At 25.7% G+C, this 24,966-nt stretch overlaps 1 protein-coding gene across 3 annotated transcripts in view; it reads right to left on the reverse strand.

Annotated features, from left to right (window-relative positions):
- Positions 1 to 2,969: 2,969 nt before the first annotated feature.
- The window catches only part of LOC117177959 (mediator of RNA polymerase II transcription subunit 14), a 58,401-nt gene continuing 36,404 nt past the window's right edge, over positions 2,970 to 24,966 (reverse strand). For all 3 annotated transcript variants that reach the window (XM_033369098.1, XM_033369096.1, XM_033369097.1), the window contains exons 19-24: positions 22,038 to 22,284; positions 16,415 to 16,785; positions 16,178 to 16,336; positions 11,699 to 11,968; positions 7,984 to 8,241; positions 2,970 to 3,977 (exon numbers count right to left, since the gene is read on the reverse strand). In XM_033369098.1, coding sequence (XP_033224989.1) covers positions 3,810 to 3,977; positions 7,984 to 8,241; positions 11,699 to 11,968; positions 16,178 to 16,336; positions 16,415 to 16,785; positions 22,038 to 22,284 — 1,473 coding nt within the window. In that variant the 3' untranslated portion in view covers positions 2,970 to 3,809. The remainder of the gene's footprint in view (positions 3,978 to 7,983; positions 8,242 to 11,698; positions 11,969 to 16,177; positions 16,337 to 16,414; positions 16,786 to 22,037; positions 22,285 to 24,966) is intronic.

Consider the following 24,966-nt stretch of genomic DNA (forward strand, 5'->3'; position numbering starts at 1 on the left):
TTGTTTTAAAATTTGACGGAATCATTTTTTACAATTTGGGAAATCTCTTGAAGTTTTATAATCTTGAAAAAAATCAAAATTTTATTTAATAATCTTTAAAAATCGACTTTTTTTAGTTCAGAAATTGCGATTTTCATAATTCCAGAAAATTCTAAAGAACAAACTGAAAGCAGTAATATGCAACAATGAGTGCGAGATCATTTCTTTCCACACATTTTTAGATAAGTTTATGATTATTAAAATGTTTGAAAAATATAAAACCACCATTTCAGCGCAAACTAAACACTTTTTAAATAAGAAATTATTTTTATTTTAGATCGTTTGAAATCAATAATTGATCAATTATTACTTATACATATTAGTCTTAATAAAGTTCATTTAGGTAAAATTTAAAAGTTAAAAAAAATGAAACAATCAACAATTAAATGTTTAAACTTTAAAGTTTTAATTTAGCACTCTCAAATATGTCAGATTTAAGACTTTCAATTTGATTTAGTTTAGTTTCACATTGTTTAGTTTTAAAAATTTGATTTATAATTGCTCGTTTCATATAAATAGAAATTGTTGAAAAAATATCCTTGTTTTAAATTAAAAATGTTCAAATTGAACGCATTAAAATTGGAATATTTTAGACTGAAGTAATATTTTAAAGGGTTTTAAATTGAATGAAAGCGTTTAATTGTGAATTATATTAATTTTAAAATTGAGAATAGTTTATAAAGTTTCAACCAGTCGCTTAAATTTGTTAAACTATTAAAGTTTTGGAATTAAAACAATCACATTTTTAACGCTAAAATCTGTAAATTTTTTAATTTTTAACAAATACAGATTCATCTTGAAAATTAATTATTGTTCAATTTTTAATACTCGAACTATACTTCAATATTAAAAATCATGAAATAATTAATATTCATAGTAACGTAGAAGGTAAGTTTAAAAATGAAGAGCAAAATGGACATTTAAAAAAAAAAAAGATTGTAGATTTTAAGATGAATGATTATATAACTAAAAAATTAACAATTCACTTTATATTTTATATGGTATATTTATCCTATCAGGAAATTTGAAAACAAAAAAAAAACGAAGTCTGGCTATACGTACCGAAATTTCGGTACACTTAACCACGACCTTACGTTTCTTCCTCAAAAGTTTGTATTTTATTTTTTTACTTTTTGTATTGTAGTTTTTATAGCGAAAAACCCCTTGTAATTTAAATTTCTTACCATAACAGGGTGGCCGCTAATCAACGGGAAAAATTCCCGGTTTTTCCCCGGTTCGCAAACATTTTTCATGGTCAATTAAATTTAAAAATTCAAACTCTGAAGCTAAACATTTTTTCATTTAAAGTAATAAAAAACAAACAAGAAATTAAATCACTTAAATTGGAACTCTTCAATTTTAAACTTTTAAAATTCAAATTAAAAAATTTACCGAATTCCAAAATGTTGTATTCAAATGCTCAATAATTTACAGGTATAAAATGGAACGTACTAACACTTTTCAAATGAACAATTTAAAATGAAAAGCAGATAAACTGCAAAATTTAGAATTTGTAACATTTATAAATTATGGCTTTTAAAGATTCAGATTAGATTACAAAAATATAAACCCACGTTACCATTATCAATACTCTAAATTTAAGAATTAATCAATGAACTTCAAAAATTTTGAAAATTATATCTTTTTAAGTAATTTTAAGCTAGAAACATGAAAAATTCAAAAAATAAATGTTGTTTGTTTAACTTAACAGTTCTTAAATTAGAAGTTTAATTATTTTTCATTTTAAATAGTTTAAACATCCCTGAAAAGTTAAAAAAAATTTATTTTTAAATCTTTAGAAATCCAGAAGTAGCTTAAAATTTTTTAAAATTATTTTTGAAATTTTTCCAAAACTTCTAAATATCTTTTAAAATGAATTTCATTTTTCCTACAAATTTTAGAAAATCCCGTAAATTTTAAAAAATTTCTTTAATATTTGGATTTATAAATAACAATTAAACACTTATTATTTGTAGAAAAAATTATTTCAAATAATTTAAAGACTAAGTGTGTGTATCGACCAAATTTGGCCTTTTCGTACCGGAATTTCGGTGAAAATATCTAGAGCCTAAATTAGAAAAAAAATCTAGATTTTTGAAGATTTCAAACAAAAAATGTAAAAGCTTTTTAAGAACTGTGTAAGGCTTCTAAAAAATGAAATTTTTTCTTAAGATTCCTATGAAAATTGAAAATGAATTTTCATTTAAAACAATTATTTTAACAAACATTTTTAAAAGATTTTCAAAATTATCAAAAAAAAAAAAGAACCTGTAAGATTTTAAGAGGAATTATTTTTAAATTTCCCTTACAAATTATTTTTTTTAAATAGAACAATTAAAACTGTAACGTTAGAAGTTCAAAACCTGTTCAAAAAAAAAGATGTCAAGTCAATTATTGTTCAGTTTTTAATACTCAAAATATTTATCTATCTTAACAATAATTTATTTATTTATATTTGAAGTTGATAAAATAAAAATTTGAACGGATTTAAAATCATTTAGTCAAATCAATTATAGTTCAGTTTTTAATACTAAAATGACTGATCTTAAGAATAATTTATTTTTTTATATTTACAGTTGATAAAATAAACTGTGTTTTACAAAAAAATGTCAACTTCAAACCCTTTTAATTTGTAATTGTTTCAGTCTTCAAAGCTGCACTTAAAGAATGTTTAAATTAAAAATACACGTTAAAAATAAAAATCTAAAGTAGAAAATTCTTTAAGTAAATAATTTTCGAATTTTCGAACTTGGGTTGATTTTTCTTCTCAAAATTTGTAAAATTCCCGGTCCAACGACTCAAGAAATTTACTTGATCAATGTAATCTTTCAATATTATTATATTATTAATTCTATAAATAGAAAGTCTTATATACATATTTCTAGAATCAATTTATAGTTTTAATCATGAGAAATGAAGAGGCTCAAAAATAGATTTATTTTCACATTTCATTAGTTTATTCGTACGAATATTTACAATTACGATCTAAAAACGATACTTGTATCCTTCATTTTATTTATAAATGTATACTCTTCTCTTAATCGAGATGCCATTTCAGTTCTGACACTATACTTTAAAAATTGTTGCTTAAATACTGTGGCATATGTTTCCAAAATAACACACGAGCGTGCCATTCGAAAAAACAGTGTTGCACTCGTCCTATCGCGATTATCGTTTCGGATAGTATCACAGTCTTAAACGGATTGCTATAGTATGAATTTTATATTCTGATTTCTATAGTTCACATTTGTAAAAAATCTCATTGAAAAGGCAAGGAAAACCTGCAGTTTCACAAAGAACTCTGGTGAAAATTCACACCAACAGAATTAAAATCGACCAAACTTACTAATTTAAACTAAATTTCCAGTAATATTTTTGTCTTCCTCTCTACGGACACGAAACCTCGGCTCATTGCTGATTGATAAATAAATACGTAGCTACACGGATAAAGAAAATAAAAGGAAATAAATATATTTCATTTGTTAATATTGAGTCGAGATTTAAACGTTGAGTTGGTTGATTGCAGCAAAGATATTATATATAATAGTGAAAAGGAGCGGACTGATCCACCTCCACTTATTTATACATATATACAATATCTTTGATTCTATTTGGACCACGAGTATTTTTTTCCAAGGCCATGAAAAATGCAGACAATTACTCTCCTAATAATTCCCAGCGCGTGTGAGTCTTTGGAACACATTGATTTAATTGATCCATGGAGGATTTGTGTTCGGTAGACAGACGGGATTAGGAGAGTAAAGCAAATCCTATTGGGGCGGTCCACCCATCATGCCCATTGGTGGCATTCCTTGGATTCCATAAGGTCCCTGTTGTGGCACCTGACCTGGAGCCATTGGAGAGTGAAGCTGCATCGCTGGACTTTGGATTTGTTGGTTCTGAGACACTTGTCCGCCACCCATTGGCCCTACCACTTGCTGCAAAAATTTAAAATATTTTATTTTTATTTATTATAAGCATTTTAATTTGGTTAGTAAGTTAGTTTGCGCTCCTAGCTACCAAAGAAGGTTTCTGCGCAGTTGTGAGTTTCATATGACTCTACTGCGCAGCAGGAAGTTTCATATAACTCTACTGCGCAGCTGGAATTTTTATATAATCAGGGTTATTCAAATCCTGGAAAGAAATTCCCTGACAATTCTAGGTTTTTCCAGACATCTAAAGTTATTTCCAGATATAATTTTTCATAGTAGAGAGCCATTAAAATATTTTGCATTTTTTTAAACAATCGACTCGGAATATGTATAGAATTTCGCAAATTTATTATAAATAATATTTTTTTTCAGTTTCAAGGGATTCAATTAATATGCTTAATTTCGAAAGCTTTGGAAAATATTACAAGATATTCTGAAATATATTAGTAGCGTCGACTAATTAACAATGAAGCATTACTAAAAACATAATTACTCATTTCTTGAATTTGTCCCTAAAGTATATGAACTTGAACAGTAATTCCAACAAATTTTCATTTTTATTCATTTTAAAAATTACAACTTGCTTAGTAAGTTAGTTTGCGCTCGTAAGTACCAAAGTAGGTTTCTGCGCAGCTGTAAGTTTTTTCTAGGTATAATTTTTCATAGTAGGGAGCGAATAAAATATTTGGCATTTTTTTAAACAATAAACTCGAAATATGTATACAGATTCGCGAATTTATTATAAATAATGTTTTTTTTCAGTTTCTAGGGATTCAATTAATATGTTAAATTTAGAAAGCTTTGACAAATGATATTACAATATATTGTTAAATATATTAGCACAATCGATTGATTAATAATTAATCGACGAAATAAATTCCCGGTTTTTTTTTCGGTTCGCAAACATTTTTCACGGCCAATGAAATTAAAAAAATGAAACACTAAAGCTAAACAATTTTCCACTTGGGGCAATAAAACTTGAGCTGCAAATGAAAGCACTCAAAGTGGAACTGTCAAATTTTAAACTTTTAAAATTGAAATTCGAAAGTTTTTAATTAAAAAGTTTTGTATTCAAATGCTCAATAATTTACGTGTATAAAATGTGTATAAAACGTGTATAAAATGATCAAAATTAAATCATTTTAAGAAATTTTAACCTAGAAACATAAAAAATTGAAAAATTGAGAAAAAATTGAACTGAACACTTCTTAAATTAAAAATTCAATTATTTTCTTTTTAAATAGCTTAAACATCCTTGGAAAGCTTCAAAATTTTATTACAAAATCTTGAGAAATCTAGAAGTTGTTTCAAATTTGTTTTAAATTTAAAATTATTTTGGAAATTTTTCCAGAACTTCTAAATATCTGTCAAAATGAATTGAATTTTTTCTACAATTTTCAGAAAATCCTGCAAATTTAAAAAAAATTTTTTACAATTTGGATGTATAAGTAAGAATTGAACATTTATTATTTGTAGCCGAAATTTGAGTAATTTTAAGAGATGTGCAGAATTTTTGAAAAGATTAAAACTTAATGTAAAACTTGAAATGATAACCTTTCATAAAACAAAATGTATATCTTCACAGATTTTAAACAAAAAAATTAGATTCTTTTCAAGAATTGTGAAAGGCTTCAAAAGAATAAAAAGATTTTCTTAAGATTCCTAGGAAAATTAAAACCAACTTTTCATTTTGAAAAATTATTTTAAGAGAATATTTAAAAAGTTTTTCAAAGATTTAAACAAAATTTTCAAAAAAGATTCTAGAAGATTTTAAGAAAACTTTCTAAAATTTGCATGATAATTTTCAATCTTTTTAAAACTCCTAAATATCTCTTAAAATTACCCAAATTTATTCCACAAATGTTCATTTGCAATTTGTACATCAAAATTTAATAATGTCACTTACAAATTAAGCATTTTTCAAATACAAGAATTAAAATTGTAACGTTCAAAGTTTAAAGCATCTTCGAAATTTTAACGATTCCACGTTTTCTATGTCAAACGATTCAGTTAAAGATTCTTCACGTTTAAATATTTGGTTTCAATTTACTTGCCTTAAATAAAAATTCAAATATTTTGCTAAATATTCAATAATTAATCTTTTTTTTTAATTAAAAAGTTCAAATTCAATAGGTTAAAAATTGAATATTTTAGACTGAAAAAATATTTTAAATGTAATAAAATCCTTAAATTAAGAATATATTATTATGAAGTTATTTTTGAGTTTAAAATAGTTTATAAACTTTCAGTCACACCTTCACATTTATTTAATGACTAAGACTTTCAAATTGTAACCGTTTACGTTTTAACGTTAAAATCTGAAAATTCTTAAATTTTAAACTCGTTTTGTCAACATCAAAGGCTTTTAGTTTTTATTTGATCAAGTCTTTAAGAAAGCATTTAAAAATTCTTTAAATTAAAAATGTAAGCTTAGAAATAAAAATTTTAAATGGAAAATTTTTAAAGTAAAAAAATTTTGAATTACGCATTATAAGCTACATAATAGCATAATTGAAAAATATAACAATTCAGCTAATTATTTAAAAACTGTTGAAATCGAACGTGGACAGATTTTTCTTCTACAAATTTGTAGACTTACCGGTTAAAAAAAATATTTGTAATTTCCGGTTTTTCCCGGTCTTAACAAATTCCCGGTCATTTCCCCGTTTTTCGGTACAGCGGCCACCCTGAATTGTTAAACTACTAGTTCAATTTTCTACCCAAAAGATTAATTTTCTTCCAAAGATGATTTTTTTCAGTAAAATATATAAATTCTCAACCAAATAGTTGAATTTTCAACCAAAAAAAGATTAATTTTCAAATAAATAGTTACGTTTTCAACTTAGAAAGATCAATTTTCAACAATCTTCAAAAAATGCTTAAATTTTCAACTAAAAGTAATAAATTGTCGACCGAAAATGTAATAGTTAAATTTGCAGTAAAAAAGAACAATTTTCAACTAAAAAAACCTAATCCTTAGAAAAATAGTTACATTTTCAAACAATTTGGTAATTTTTCAACTAAATAGTTAAATAAATAAGTAATAAATATTTTTTGACAGAAATATTTAAACTTTAACAAAAAGATGAATTTTGAACAAGGAAGATTAATTTCTACCAAAAAAAGAGAAATTTTCGATTAAAAAAAATTGTATACAAAAATTGAATAGTTATATTTCCAGTTTAAAATTAATTTTTAACAAAAAAAAAAAACAAAACAAAAATTGAACAGGTTTCAACTGAAAGTTAAATTTTCAGTAAAAAAGTGAATTTAAAAAAATAGCTCATTTTCTAACCAAGGTAATGAGTTTTCAATTAAAATGAGGAATGTTAAACAAACAAAAAATAATAATTTTTACCAAAAGAGTTTAACTTTCAACCAAGTAATTAAATTTTCATTTCCAAAAAGACAAATTATGAAGGAAACATCTAGTATTTGATATTTCAAAAAAAAAATATATTTTGTTTTTCAATCAAAAATATTTTTATTAACCCAAAATTAAAATTTCTCAACAAGAGTTGAATTTTCAACAAAGAATGATTTTTCAGTCAAGAAAGATAAACATTGGCAAACAAACTGTTGAATTTTCAAGCAAACAGATACATTTTTAACCAAGAATATTAACTTTCTATCCAGAAAATGGAATTTTCAACAAAAGACATGCATTTTTAACCAGATACTTGAATTTTCAACTAAGAACGCTAAATTTTGAATCAGAATAAGAATAGTTAAATTTTTAGTTAAAAAACTTAATTTAAAGAAAAAAAACACGAATTTTAACAAAATAGTTAAATAAAGTCGTATAAAGCTGCTTTTACAAATAAAGAGTAATTATTATTCAATTTTATATTGCAATTAAAAAAAAATTAAGCACGCTCTCTGCTGCGCAGCTTCAAGATGCGCAGATTTGTTCTACGCACCTTACGGCTGCGCAGAAGACTTAAACGGACTCTACGGCTGCCCAGTAGTTTCCTAAAATAAATATATTTTAAAATAGACAAAATATAGATACCTGAGAATGCACGGAAGGTTCAGAAGGCAATATAAGATTAGCAAGAAGATCCCTAACAGCTGGGAAAATGGAGCACTCCGAATGAATCGTCGTATACTCAGCGAATCTTTTTAATTGCATAGACGCTGCCGCTATGGCCGGTCCTCCCGCATCTCTTTTCTCAGCAAGACTCAATAAATTTGTGCTTACATCGTAGACTAACGGCAGCACGAGCGAGGGAGGCTCTGGATAGTTAACTCCAATTCTCGTTATTTGTAACTGAAATTTAAGACTTACTTACTTTTCAGAAGACGCATTACATTTTTTTTATAAATAATTTATGTATAATCTATAAAAACTATTTAAGAAACTCAGTACAGAAATTAATAATGTGAAAATATATTAAAGAAGTGAGCATAAAATAGAGAACTACAAACCAATGATTGATTTATTTACATAATTTAGGATTTCAAAATATTTTAAGGGATTTTTACAGATTTTAACCAATTTCAAGGGCTATGAAACACTTAAAAAATTTGAAATGATTTTAAATATTTTAAGTTATTTACAAAGATTCCTAAGGTTTTCAAGAAATTAAAAAAATTTCCAGGAATATCATAGAATGTTACCAGATTTAAAGAACTTTTTAGGATCTCAAATTATTTCAAAAGATTTACGGGATTTTAAAAGATTTTAATCTACTTTAACAGATTCCAAAGAATATGAAGATGTTTAAAAAAGTGTTGTAGGATTTTCAAAGATCTTAAGCTCGATTTTAAACGATTTCTAGAAAACTATAAAAAATCAATCAAATTTTAAGAGGTTCCTAGCGGTACCAAATATTTCAAAGAATTTTAGTGCATTTTACAAAATACAAAGGATTTTATTTAATCTTTAGGGTTTTAAAATATTTCCAGGGATTTCCAAAATTTCTATGATCCAAAGCATTTCAAGAGATTTAGAAGATTTCATAAATTTTTACAGAATTTAGTAGCATTTCCTAAGTTTTCAAAGGATTTCAAAGAATCACACAAGAGTTAAGGGATTTTACAAGAACTCCAATTATTTCAAAGAAATTAAGGAATTTAAAAAGATTTTAAGCTATTTTAACAGAATCTAAAGAATTTCAAGAGCTTTCGAGAATTTCAAGCGATTCTAAGATTTTTCTAGGATTTCGAAAGATTCTAAGCTTAAATTTTAAGGGATTTCTAGTTACTTTAAAAAATGAACATGATATGCAATTTCAAGTGATTTGTAAGTATTTCAAGGAATTTGATCAAATTTGAAGGATTTTATTAAATCTCTAAGGATTTATCAGATTTCGAAGGATTTCCAAAATTTTGTGGATTTAAACGATTTTTTTAGAGGACTTAAGTGAATAAGTTTAATTTAATTTATATAGTCAGGCATTTAAAATGATGGAATAAAAGATTTCAAAGCATTTCAAAAGATTAAAAAAAATTCAAGAATTTTCACAGAATTATGTAGCATTTCCAAAGATTTAAAGGGATTTAAAAAAATGACAGAGTTGAGAGATTTTATAAAACTTTCAATTATTTTAAACGATTTAAGGGATTTATGAAATTTCTAAAAATTTTGTAAGATTTAGAACAAAATGGAAATTAAATGGTGGAATTTTCGAAGGTAAAAGATTGAAATTCAAGCGAAAAAAAATTCATTTTCAACCCGAGAGTCGAATTTTCAACAAAATTATTTTCCACCGAACAGTTGCATGTACAACCAAATAAATAGTTCAATTTTTAATCAAATCAATGAATTTTCACAAAATAGCTGAATTTTCAACACCTACAAAGATCAATTTTTAAAAAAATGGTCGCATTTCGAATTAAAAAAATAAAGATAAAACTTCACCCCCCAAAAAACTAATTTTCAACAAAATAGTAAAATATTCAACCAAAGATATGAATGTACCCCCCTAAAAAACGAATTTCTATGAACCTGTTAAATTTGTAACCTAAAAATATGAATTTTCGACTTGAAAAGAAATTTAAAGTGATTTTAAGGCATTTCAAGGAATTTTACAAGGTTTAAAGGATTTTATTGAATTTCGTAGGATTTCAAACATTGCCATGGATTTAAACATTTTTTTAAGAAGAGCTCCTACTCACTTTAATGGATTTTTACGATTATATATTTATATTTTTTTAAATATTCTAAAGAATTTCAAGAGAATAAACAATTTCAAGAAACGTCAAAAAATGTTGTCGCATTTGCAAAAATAATTTAGTTAAAATAATGAAATTTTAACTGAAATAATTGAATTTTCAACCAAAAAAATGTTAATTACTACCAAAAATAAGAATTTTTAATTTAAAAAGATATTTTTTCATCGAAACATTGAATGGTTCAATTTCTACTTAAAAAATTAATGTTCATCCAATAAGATGAATTTTTAACTAAAATTATGGAATATTCAATTTTTAACTAAAAAAATTAAATCTCCAAAAAATAGTTGCATTTTCAAACAAAGTGATGAATTCGCAACTAAAAAATATCTTAAACTGGAATAGTTGAATTTTCAACTAAAATGATGAGTCTTTAATCAGAATAAATGCATTTTTAACCAAAAGGATGAATTTTCAACCAAGAATATTACTTTCTACCAAAAAAGACGAATTTTCAACTAAAAAGGAAATTTTTCAACCAAAAATTGAATAATTAAATTTTCAGTTAAAAAAATGAATTTCAAACCAAAAAAAGAAAAAATTTGCAACAAAATAGTTGAATACAGTAATATTAAGTTACTGTAAAAAATGAATAGTTATTTGTATGTATTCAATTTTATATTGCAAGTTTAAACTAAATGATGTGACAGTTCCAGATTTTCCATGCAGGGTAGACACTAGGGTGGTCCAAAAAACTCTTTTCGAGCTACAGGGCAAGATCCCCCCCCCCAAAAAAAGGTTCTATTTCTGAAAATTTGGGTATTTTCGAAAAAATTAAATTCATGTACCCTGCAGCGCCCCAAATATGACCCAAAAAAAACTACATTTTTACGCATTATTGTTAATAAATAAATGTTTAATAAATTTCTATTTGTTTAAACAATCTTTATTTGCTTAAGCATTTTTTTTCGATAACTAAAAAAAATGAAATAAAATAGAACACACACAATTATGTTTCTGACTGTATAGTGTATAGAAATAATGCATTAACCACTTTTTAATTGTTTAAACAAACATAATTTGCTTAAATAATTACTTTTCCAAAAATACTTTAAAAATCGTAATTAATTACTAAGTAATTAATACGATTATTCTTTACATTTTTCGGGAAAAAATAACTATTTAAATAATTTACATTTGTTTAAGCAAATAAAAATTGTTTAAACACTCATTATAAATATTCAAATTGTCAATTAGTATTTATATGCATGAAAAAGATTATGGAAATTGCTGAAAAGGAACAATAATACGTAAAAATGTAGTTTTTTATTTTTGGATCATATTTGGGGCGCTGCGAGGAAGATGGGGGTAGCTTGAAAATCAAAGTTATTAGTACGGTTTTATTTCGTAGACACTCCTCTTAAATCCCTAAAAAACTTGGCATGTTTCGATGAAACCCTGGAACATGAGTTCAATTTTTCGAAAATTCAAAATTTCCCCATGTTAATTATATGGGATTTTGAAGTGCCCGATGGCACGTGTTAATATTCGAATTTCGAGAAATAAAAAAATTAACCGGCCATACAAATATGCATTTTTAAAATACTTACAAAGAAGAGGACTCTTGTTTTGCAGACAACAACGGAGGCCATACCAATTGGAATAATAGGGAGTGCGGAAGGTGGAACCCGCAAACACCATTGCACTGACCATTTTAATTGATGCTGTTGTGCCAATGAGGGATAGAGCTCGAGTTTCATTATTTGAATAAAGTCCTTCAAGATGTTAAATGGAAGATTCAACATTTTTCCGAAACCACTCAGTGCGTTGGGTTTATAGGGCGGCGCTGCTGCTCGTGTGTCGAAGAACTTTTCAAGGGTCTGCAAAAGCGAGAATTTTATAAGATCAAATTTGACGAAATTCTCAAATTCAGGATGTCTACTTAAATCCTCAAAGAAAATTTCCTGACGATTCCGGGTTTTTTTCCAGGTACCTCAAGTTTTTTCTAGGTACAATTTTTCACAATATGGAGCCACTTAAATATTTCGCATTATTTAAAATAATGAACTGGGAATATTTATAGAATTTTTCTAGTTTATTATAAATAATGTTGTTTTTTTCCGTTTCTAAGGATTCAATTAATATGTTTAATTTAGAAAGCTTTGAAAACTTATATTACAAGATATTCTTAAATATATTTGTATCATCGATTTATTAAATAATTAAATAATACTAAAAACACAACAATTAATTTCTTGAATTAGTCTCTAAAGTACTAAATAATTAATTTCCACTAATTAAGATCAATTTTCAATCAAATAGTTTAATTTTGAACTAAAAAAGATAAGTTTTAAATTTTCAAATAAAATCATTAATAGTTAACTGGAATTCTTGAATTTTCAAAAAAAAAAATTAGTTTTCTATTAAAAAAATACCATGTTTCAACAAAATACATGAATTTTCAACGAAATTGTTGAATTTGTATCTAAAAAGAACAATTTTGAACCATCAATGAAATCGTTCAATTTTCAGTGGAAAAAATTAATTATTAACTACAACAAAAAACCAAAGCTTTTTTAACAAAATTGTTAAATTTTCAATTAAAGTGATAAATTTGCAACTAAAATGATCAACCTTTGATTAGAATTGTTAAATTTTTAACCAAAAGATGGATTTTCAACTAAAATTATGAATCTTTACCCATAATAGTTGAATTTTCAACCTAAAAGATGAATTCTTAAATATGAAAATTAATTTCTACAAAAAAGAAGAATTTTCAACTAAAACAGATCAATTGTGTACCAGAAATTGAATAATTCATTTCTTAGTTAAAAAAATGAATGTAAAGCAAAAGTTGCATTTTTAAACAAAGTGATGAAGTGAGGAATCTTGAACTGAAATAGTGCAATTTTCAACTAAAAAAGATAAATTTTGAAATAAAACAATGAATGTTTAAATGGAAAGTTTAAATTTCCAACGGAAAAAACGAATTTTCAAAGAAGAAGATACATTTTCAACCAGAAATAAAATAAATATATTTTCAGTTAAATAAAATTAATTTCCAACCAATCTGATGAATTTTAAACTAAAATGGTGAATCTTCAATTGGAATACTTTAAAACAAAAAGATGAATTTTAATCTAAAATAAAGAATCTTTAGATGGAATAGTCGATTATTTAACAAAAAAATATATATTTTCAACCAAGAAGACTAATTTTTATCAAAAAGACGAATTTTCAACAAAATACTTGAATCTTTAACTAAAAAAAAAAAAGAAAAAATATCCACAAAAATTGAATAGTGAAATTTTCAGTTGAAAACATTAATATTCCGCCAAAAAGATGAATTTTCAACTATATTTATGGAATATTCAATTGAAATAGTTATTTACATTGTTAGTTCAAAAAATTAATTTTCAGCCCAAAAAAAGAAGCAAATTTTCAACAAAATAGTTACATTTTGAATCAAAGGGATGAAATTTCAACAAAAAAGATGAATTTCTAAACAAGCCGAAAAATTTGTATCAAAGTATAAGAATTTCAAACAAAATATGTACATGAATGTTCAACTAGAAAAGTTCAATTATTAATCAAAAATCAAATAGTAAAATTTCCAGTTAAAAACTAATGATCAACCAAATATATGAATCTTCAACTAAAATGATGGAATAGTTATTTACGTTTTTAGTTTAAAAAATGCATTTTCAGAGGAAAAAGACGAATTTCGAACAAAATAGTTAGTTTTAACTGCAATAATTAAATTTTCAGGAAAAAAATTAATTTTCAGCCAAAGAAAAAACGAATTTTAAACAAAACATCTCAGTTTTTAACCAAATAGATGAATTTTCAAATTAAATTATTAAAAAAATATGAATTCTGAACGAAGAATGTAGTAGTTGATATTTCAACCAAAAAAAGATGACTTTCCAATATAACAGTTATCTAAGTACCTATTGTCTTCAAAAAAGGTGAATATGTGACATTTTTTTCTAACATAGGTTGCAAATAGGTGATAAACAAATGTTAAATAAGACAAACAAGTTGTAATTTGTTGTAAACGGGGAGATGACCCGAAAATTTTTTCTTCGATTAAAACGGCCACCATCAAAAATAGAGTATTTACATTTCCACTGAGAACTAAGTTTCAATTTAAAAAAAATTTTTTTTTTACAAAATCATTTAATTTTTTACCACCTAGTTAAATCCGTTACCAAATTCTTGAATTTTCCAGCAAAAAAGATGAATAGTCTGCATTTTTAAACTACAAAAGTTCAGTTTTTTACCAGAAAATTATGCAGATGAATTTCTATTGAGAAAAATTAATTTCCAATTAAAACAAGAACAATAGAAACGAATTTTCTACGAAAAAGTGGAATTTTACACCAAATTTTTTAATTTTCAACAAAATAGTTTAATCCTCAATCAAAATAGATAAATCTTCGACTAACCAGTTAAATTTTTAACCAAAAAGAGGTGAAATTTTTACCAAAAAATGAATTTTCTACAAAAAAGAATGTTTCAGTCAAGAATGAAAAATAATGTTAAGCAAATTTTTGAATTTTCACCAAAAAAGATTAATGTTTATCAAAAAATGTTATAGTAGATATTTCCACAACAAAATTTTAATTTAAAAAAAAAACAGTTAGATTGGACCAAAAAGTACTATTTAGTTAAAGATTTAACTATTTTATTGAAAATTAAAGTCTTTTGTTAAAAAGTAATCGTTTTTGGTAAAAAAAATTATATTGTTGGGTAGAAAAATCTTTTTTTTTTTAGTTGTTGAAAATTCACATTTTATATTTGAAAGTTAATCATTTTTATTAGAAATTCTACTATTATATTTTTGGTATTTAGTTCGAAATTCTACAAATTGTTTGAAAGTTTATTTATTTTATTGAACATTGAACTAGGTTCTTAAAAAGTCACCCTATTTTGTTTAAAATTAACCTCTTGGTTCAAAAACTCTATTTTCATTCAAAGTTACTTCTTTTCATCAAAAAAAAAAAGTATTTTATTTCTTTTTCAGAATTAATCTGAATCCAACTATTTTGTTAAAAAGTCATATTTTTGTCGGAAATTGATACTTTTTGGATTTAAAATTCTCTTTTACTTAAAAAATCGTCTTTTTGGGTGGAAAGTTCAGAAATTTGCTAAAAAAAAAAATACCACCTTTTGGCTAAAAATTCATATGTTGGTTAAAAAAGTCTACTATTTGGTCGAAAATTCAACTGTTTTGTTAAAAAGTCATCTTCTTCGGTTCAAAATTGATCCTTTTTGATTGAAACCTAATTGTTTTTATTTGAAAAAAAATTATATTTTTATTTTATAATTAATCTAAATTCGACTATTTTCTTAAAAAGTAATCTTTTTCATCATAATTTCAACTGATTTATTAAACACTTGTATTTTTGGGTAGAAAATGAATCCTTTTGGTGTAAAAATCCGCATTTGTTAAAAAAGTCATATTTTTTAGTTCAAAATTCGTCTTCCTTGCTTAAAAATTAATCTGACTTGTAAAATATTCATCTTTCACATTTGAAATTTAAGATTTTGTTTGAAAATACAACTCTTCCTGATTGAAGTTTAATCTTTTTTGTTTGAAAATTCGATAATTTGGTTCAAGATTCGTCGATTAGGAAAGTATAATAAAAACTATACTTGGTGTGCAAGTTATAATTTTGAATAAAACTGTACTTTTTCAACTGAAAAAAGCTGACAAAAGATGAGAAACCCCAAAATAGAAGAAAAAGCTGACAAATTCCTAAAATAGGTGACAAAAGGTGAATAGGTGACACTCTGTAATGAACGAATATAAGTGTAATTTTTAACTGCGAAAGATTTTTCTGTAAAATAGCAAAATAGTTACATATAGTAATATAAAGCTACTTTTAAAAATAAATAATTATTATTATTCAATTTCATATTGCAATTTGAATTGAATTTAAACCAAAAAATTAAACACGTCTGCGAAAAAATTCCCTGAGATTTCCAGGTTTTTCCTGGTATATAAAAATTCCCTGACAATTCCAGATATTCCAGGTACGGTAGACACCCTGAAATTCCATTTGAAAGAGTTTAATTTTCTTTACCTGGGTTTCTTCGAGACTCCACTGATCCTTATGTACATCGACAGGTTGAACTTTGATGTGGAGTGATTGTAAATGTTGAGGATTTAGTACAACTTTGCACTGTAGCGTTTCCACCTTGAAATGCACCAATCCCGGTTCTGTACTGCTGATAGCAGTTAACTGTAATGGAAAAAAAGAAGAATAGCCACGGTCCTGAAATCTAAAACTGCTAAAATTCCAAATCTATTTGCAACTTACAGATTCGTCCGTTTGGATAAATCGCTGAAGTTGCCTCTTCATGTAAACGCAGCCCAAAAACCTTTCTAAAGGCGACATATCTGGTCCTGGTAGTCCGGAAGGATGTGCAGATGGGGCACAAAGTAGTTCAAGAGCTTCGTGAGTTAGAAGAGTGGGCACAGCTCCTGCCCAGGATCTTTGAGGTAGGACTCGAGGTAAGTGATTAACAGCTTTGTGTTCGGCAGCCTGTGGACTGTGGAGTGCAATATGACCTGGACTTTGACCAGGTCTCGCAGGAGACGGTCTCGGTACACTTGGAGATCCTGGCCAGTTGGACGCTGCTGGCGAAGCCATGCTCTGTGATGAAGGGAAAGGACTCCCGTCTATGTGACCTGACAAAAAGGAAATACTTATGTGAGACAGAAGCACAAATATGATCAAATATTTACAAAATATTTCAATGAATTCTTCAAGATTTCAAAAAGTTTTCAAATATTTCGCAAAGATTTCGAATTAATTAAAAATATTTTACAAAGACTTCAATGATTTCCCAAAGATTTCAATAATTTTAGAAATATTACCAAAAATTTTTAAAAAATATCTCAAATAATTCGCAAAGATTTTCGATTGAATAAAAAGATTTGAGAGACATCAATGATTTCCCAAAGATATCAAAGATTTTAAATATTTAGCAAAGATTTTGGGCAGAATTAAAAGATTTTACAAAGAAGTCAATGATTTTCCAAAGATATAGAAAATTTTACAAAGATTACAAATATATCGCAAAGATATTGTAATTATCTAAAAGATTTTACAAAGACATCAATGATTTCATCAAGATTTAAATAATTTCATTAATATAACCAAATACGTCAAAAATATTTCCAACATTTCAAGAATTTCTTCGCAAACAATTACAAAGAATTCAGACAGAATTCAAAAATTATTTCCCAAAAATATCAAATGTTTCAAATATTTCGCAAAGATTTGGCCTAGATTTAAAAGAGTTTACAAAGACGTAAATGATTTCATAAAGATTTCAATAATTATACAAATATTACCAAATATTTCGAAAATATTTCAAATATTTCACAAAGATTAATAAAATGTTGCAAAGATTTCGGATAGATTTAAATGTCACAAAGAGGTCAATGATTTCCCAAGATTTCACAAAGATTTACATCATTTTTACAAATATCACCAAATATTTCACAGACTTCAAAAAGATTTCCAATATATTAAAAACATTTTACAAAGGCATAAATAGTTTCCCAATGATTTCACAAAGATTTTTAAAAATTCAGAAATATTTCAAAAATTTCCAAAGATTTCCACAGTTTAAAAAAATATATATCAAATACTACAAAAATATTTTTAAAAAATTTCAATTAGTTCCTGAAAATTGCAAAGATTTTTAATATTTCGTAAAGATTTGAATCCTTTTTACAAATATTATCAAATCGTTCCAAAATAAATCAAATCTTTACCGAAGATTTCACAAAGATTTCGGATAGATTTAAATGGTTTAACAAAGGCATACATGATTTCCCAATGATTTCATAAAGATTTCAATCATTTAACAAATGTTTTAAAAAGGATTCAAATATATCAGAAAGATTTTACAAACATTTGAATGATTTCCCAAAGGTTTCAAATATTTCAGAAATATTTAAATAATTTCACAAATATTATTAAAAATGTTTGGTATTTTGCAAAGATTTTAATGATTTTCTAAGAATTGTTTTAAAGATTTCGGATAGTTTAAAAAGATTTCACAAGGACGTCAACGATTTCAACAATTTAAAAAATATAATAAATAGTTGAAAAATATTCTAAATACTCTATAAAGATTTCAATGATTTTTCTAAAATATTATCAAATATTTGTAAAATATTTGAAATATTTCGCAAAGATTTCCCAATGATATCACAAAGGTTTTAAAGGTTTTGCAAAGCTTTCGGATACATTTATAAGATTTCACAGACTTCAATGATTTCTCAAAAACTTCAAATATTTTATACAGATTTCAGATAGATTTAAAAGATTTTACAAAGAGTTAAATGATTTTACAAAGATTTTAATCATTTCAAAAACATTGGCAAATATTTATCAAATATTTGAATTATTTCTAAAAAATTTCGGATAGAATAAAAAGATTTCATAGATGTTAATGATTTTTCAAAGATTTCAACAATTTCACAAATATTTCCAAATATTTCAAATATTCGACAAGGATTTCGGATAGATTAACAAGATTTCACAAAATAATCAATTATTTCACAAAGATTTCAGGCAGTTTTTTGGAAAAATTCAAACGATCTGTAGAATGTAATCATTCGATTTCAGAGGGGGGCAAATTAATACTTTGCCACTCCCTGGAGATTTCTTGAGAACTATTTTCACAGCCGAATTTTTATATCAAGCCAGCCACAAAATTGCAGCCCTTTTTCGATTTTCATTACTATTTTGATTTGCGATAACAAGTTGACGAGCAAACGAAAATAATTATACTAATACCAGGTGACCGCAAAACTTAATTGTCAAAATTTCCTAATTTTACATGAACATAGATTTTTTTATATAAAAAAAATAAAACATGACTTTTCTACGATCAAAAATGATTTATCAACCAAAAAGGACGAATTTTCAACAAAACAGTTAAATAATCCACAAAAAAGGATAACTTTTGAATAAAATAGTTTAATTTTTGACCAAATAGTGGAATATTGAACTTACAAAGACGAATTTTCAAACAAAAAAAGATTAAACTTCAGTCCAAAATTTCATTTTCATCCAACGAATTTATTTTGTTAGAAAACAGTCGAATTTTCATCCAAATAGTTGAATTTAGACCAAATAGCTGGATTTCCAACTTACAAGGATGAATTTTCAACCAAATGGTCGGATTTTTAATAAAAGAAGATTAAACTACAACCAAAAAAGCGGATTTTCAACAAAATAATTGAACTTTTTAGAAGACAGTCGAATTAAAAAAAAACTTCCAACAGATAGTGGATTGAAACAAAACAAAAATTTAATTTTTAAATAAACAAATGGATTTACAATCTAATAAATCATTAAATTTCCAACCAACTATGTAAGTTTTAAATAAATATGTAGATTTTACACCTACAAGTATGCATTTTTAACCAAATGGTCAAATTTTCAAACGGAAAAGATTAAACTTCAACCAAAAACAGTTACATTTTCAACCTAATAAATAAATTTGTAAGGGGAAAAAATTATTTTTAACCGAAAAGTTGTAGTTACAACCAAATATATAAATATACCTGAATGAAATTAGATTTAGATGAGAAAATGCACAAAAAATTTTTTTGACTAAAAAGCAAACTGATTGAGAGCTAATCTGTTTTAGTTAAGGATTCAACTATTTAGTTTGAAATTCATCTTTTTTTATTGAATTAAAACTGTTTTTAGGTCAACAGAAAATCCTTTTTTTTTAAATATCAACTATTACATTAACCGTTGAGAATTTGAGTTTTTTGGAAGAAAATTAACACTCTTGGTTGAACATTCGCCATTTGTGTATCGAATTCATATGTATGTGATTCAGAATTCAACTATTGTGTTAACAATTTTTTTCCATGAAAATCAGTTTTATTAACTGAAAATATAACAAATCGATTTTTTTTTTACAAAATTATGTTTTCTAGTTAAAAATTCATTTATTTGGTTAAAAACTCGTCTTATTAGGGTTACAAATTCAATTATTTTGGTAGGATCCGTAAATATTCTGTTGGAATTTCGTTTTTTTGTTTGAAAATTTATTCTTTTAAATAAACAATCATGTATTTTGTTGAAAAATTGTATTTGTGGGTAGAAAATTTATCTTGTTGGTTGAAAATACAACTATTGGTTTTAAAATGAAATTCTTTGGTGGAAAATTTATCTTTTTGGGTAGAAAACTCATGTTTTAGATCGAAAATTAAACTATTCGGTTACAAATTCATTTTTGTAGGATTCGTCTTACAGTTAAAAATGTATTTCTTTGGTTGAAAATGTTTCGTTTTGGGTAGAAAACTCATGGTTTAGATAGACAATTAAACTATTTGGTTACAAATTCATTTTTTAAAGATTTATCTTACAGTTTAAAATTCATTTCTTTGGTTGAAAATAATTCTTTTTAACTGAAAATGTGTAACTATTGCAGCTTTGCTTGAAAGTTAATTCTTTTTAGTTAAAAATTCATTTATATCGTTTAAAACTCGTCTTGTTTCGATTGCAAATTAAATTATCTTGGTAGAAAATTTAACTATTCTGTTGGATATTCGTTTGATTTTTTTGTAGAAAATTAATCTTTTAGGTTGAAAATTCATGTGTGTTGTTTAATATTAATTTTTTTATTTGAAAGATTTAACTTAAACCAAAAACAGTTGCATTTTCAACCTAAAGGTTGAATTTTTAAGGAAACAAAAATTATTTTTAACCGAACAATTGCATTTACAACCAAATATATGGTTGCATTTTCAATAAAATAGTTGACGTTTCTGAAAAAATTGACGAATTCTCATTCTAAAAAGATGAATTTACAAACCAATGGTAGAATTTTTTATCAAAAAAGATTTAACTTCAACAAAATAGTTGAATTTTTGCAACCTACAACGATGAATTTTCAACCAAATGGTTGAATTTTTAAACAAAGTTATTTTCAATTAAAATTATTGAAGTTTTGAACCAAAAGACGAATTTCTGTTAAACAGTTGAATTTTCAGCCTGGCAGTATGAATTTTCAAAAAAAAAAAAAAAATAATAATAAAAAGTTAAAAAAAGAAGAAAATTTTGACCCAAGTAGACATATTTTTATTATATGAGTTTTCAACCAAAAATTAATTTTCTACAACACTATAGTTGACTTTTCAACCAAAAAGGATGTCTTTTTAACCAAATTTTTGAACTAACAACCAAACAATAAAATATTTAATTTAAAATATAATCGTCAGGAGATAGCTATTGTAAAAAAAAAATAAAAACAGAAGTACACGACTAATAAATTAGTAAGAAGAATATTATTAAACCAGAGTAGTCGCGAAAATTATTTTTTCAAAATTTCCTATTTTTTTCATGACCATCAATACTCAAAGATCAGAAACTTAACCTTCTGATGGCGCACATTTTCTGGCGTCCCCTACATGGCGCACTGGATGTGTGGCCACCCATAACTTATTTCAGAGATAAAAACTGTTTAAAATACATTCTTTTTAACTTTGCAGGGTAGAAATAAAATCTCCAGAATATCAGGAATACAGATGTACAAGTTTGATATTGCTATTTAAATTAGGCAAAAGATAGTAAAATTTTAAACAAAACAAAAATTGACAAAACTTATGGAAAATGATCGTAAATGGCAAAAATCGCGTTTTCTTCGGGTATTTCCTTAAAATTGTGTGAAATTAAAAAAATGATTGTGACCTCTGGATGCTGCAAATCCAGGCCACCATCAGAGGGTTAATCTTTTAATATAGAATCTTTTATCAACGGAATAAAACAATTTCAAATTTATTATTCTTGACAGTCATTTAAAGTACATACCTTTTATATATTTCTCCGACTTTTGCCAGATTTCCAGGTTTTCCTTGACCTACGGCTATCCTCTTAATTAAAACATAATGAATTTTCAACTTACCAGTTTGCATGAACGAGCTCGCAGGTGAATGTCCAACCTGAACGTTGCTACAAGGTCCAGGGGAAGAGGTTGGCATGAGACCGGCAGGACTCGGTACGTGCATTTGATTCAGGGGACTGTTGGCTACTAATCCGGACCCGGGTGATGGGTGTGGTAACATATTCGGGGTATTGGGAGGTAAGGATGGCGGTGAGGCTAAGTTGAAGGAAGTCGCTGGACTGCTGCCGAAACTTTGATGCTGACTTGCCTGCAAGTGCATTTATTTTATGATCATATTTATCAAAATAGAAACCTTTGATTGCCGTTTTAAAAGAGATTAGGTACATTCAAATAAGAGACCGTACTTAAAACAGGTAAAAGCTCAAGGGGGGGGGGGCGTCAAGGCAATTTGTTACCCTTTCTATAAGAGGCACTTTAAATATCTATCAAGAATCATTAATTTTTATTTTTTTAATTACAATTTGAAATTTTTTTATGTCGTTTATAAAAGACTCTATGTTAAAAATCTTACAAGCTCAAAATTCTGGTCTGGTCAGAGAAAAATTGGAGAATTTAGAAAATGAAGTTTATGGGTCAACCTGATATAATATTTCTTGCCATTAATTTATATGCCTAGTATTTCTTTTTTTTCTGTTTCTTTCCCTAACGATTATATTTTTAGTTAAAAATTTCATTATTTGGTTCGAAAATTTAACTGTTCAGTAGAAATTTAATCTTTTTTGACTGAAAGTGCAACTATTTGGTTGAAAAATAAAATCTTCTTTAATTCAGGATTCAACTATTTCGTTCAAAATTCGTATTTTTTGGTAGAATTCAACTGTTATTTTTTTATGATATACCTACTTTTGAATTATTCGTTAAAAACTCCTAATACGTTTTTTTTGTCTGAAATACATTTTTCAACTGGAAATTTTAGTATTCCATTTTCGGTTGAAAATTGATCTTTGTGGTGAAAAATTCAACCGTTTAACAGAAAATTCATCTTTCGGTTTGACAATTTGGATGGTTTCTTTTCATTCTTGACTATTTTGTTGAATATTCTGTTTTTAACTCATTTTTTATTTAAAATGTACCTTTTTCGTTTTTGAATAAATATCGAAATCATGGTAGGAAAATTCGTCTATATTAGTATACATAAATCTTCCTGGCTGAAAATTCGTTTTTCGGATTTAAAATTCACCTTTTTCGGTATAAAAGTTTTTTGCTTAAAATGCAACTATTGCATTTTTTTATGCAAATTCATTTTTGTAGGTGGAAAATTCAACGATTTGGTTAAAAATGCAACTATTTTGTTGAATATTTAATTATTTTCTTGAAAATTCAGCTATTTGTTTGAAAACGTAATTTTTTGGTTGAACTAATTTTTTTTTAAATTTCTTATGTTAAATTTTGTCAATTGTACTGTTGAAATAATTTTTGGGGAAGCGAGAAAAAATCTGTCTTGGCTCGTCTTTTTTTTAAATTGATTATTTTTACTTAAAATTGACATTTTCTATTTTTGTTTGAAAATTCTGGTTACAAATTTTGGTAGAAAATTGTTTTTTTAAGGTAGAAAATTCAACTGTTTTTGAATTTTGTTGGCACTTTGTTACAATTTGTTAATCAAGTACATAATTTTTGCAAATTCGCAAAAAACTTTCTCCTAAAGATGATCTTATTAGTTATAAATTTTATTATATTATTGAAAATTTAACCATTTTATTTTAAAAACATCCTTTTTGGCTGCAAATTCAACTGTTAAGTTAAAAATTTATCTTTTTGGGTTAATAATGAAGCCCTTTTCGTAGAAAATTATCTTTTTGATTTAAAAGTTCATCTTTTTCAGTATAATTATTGCATCTTTCTTGGAAAAAATGCAACTGTTTGGTTGGAAATTCAACAATCTTGCTAAAAATCATAATTTTTGGTTAAAATATGTCTTAGAAGATATATCATCTTTCTCGAATAAAAATGAAATTGTTCGGTTAACAAGTCAACTTTTTTTTTGTCTTTTTGATTTTAAAATTCACCTTCATTAGCAGAAAGTACATCTTCCTTGGATAACAAAGCAATTTTTTGGTTGACTATTCTTCTATTTTATTGTAAAATTTAACTATTTCATAGAAAATTTATTTTTTTGTTTAAATTTAACCTTTGGGCTTTGAAAAAAGAACCGAAATCTTTTCTGGATGAAAATTCAACTTTTTTAAAGATTTTTGTTTTTAATTAAACATTCATCTGTTTTACGAGAAATTTGATCTTTTTTGGATAAAAATGGACGTTTCGTTTAAAATTTAACTATTTTGATGAAAATTCATCCTTTTTGCTTGAAAAAAACCGTTATCGTAGAAACTCATTTCTTCTTAAAATTTTTTTTTTATCGTGAAAAGTCAGCTGAAATATTTTCTAACCGAAAATTCAACCATTTGTTTGAAAATTTATCTTCTTGATTTAAAAATTCATTTGTCTTAGCAGAACTATCTTTTTTTTGAAAATGCAAGTTTCAGGGTGGCCGTTTTAATCGAAGACAAAAATTCCCGGTCAATTCCCAGTTTTTTCCCGGTTCGCAAAAATTTTTCAGGGCCAATGAAATTTAAAAAATCAAAATATTCTAAACATTTTTTCATATATGGTAAAGTGATAAACAATAAACAACAAATTAAAGAATTTAAAGTAGAACTTTTAAAATTAAAGTTCAAAGTTTTTCAATTAAAAAATTGTGTATTCAAATGCTCAAAAATTCACACGTGCCAAATGGAAGGTACTAACACTTTTCAATTAAACAATGTTAAATGAAATGCAAAAAAAATGCAAAAGTTAGAACTTTGATCAATTATAGAGTTCAAAGATTCAGATTAAGTTCCAAAAATATAAATCTACGTTAACATTATCAATACTCTAAATTAAAGAATTTAGAAATGAACTTTCAAAATTTTCAAAATTATATTAT

The sequence above is a fragment of the Belonocnema kinseyi genome, chromosome 8 (assembly GCF_010883055.1).
Source record: "Belonocnema kinseyi isolate 2016_QV_RU_SX_M_011 chromosome 8, B_treatae_v1, whole genome shotgun sequence".
NCBI classification, from domain to species: Eukaryota; Metazoa; Arthropoda; class Insecta; order Hymenoptera; family Cynipidae; genus Belonocnema; species Belonocnema kinseyi.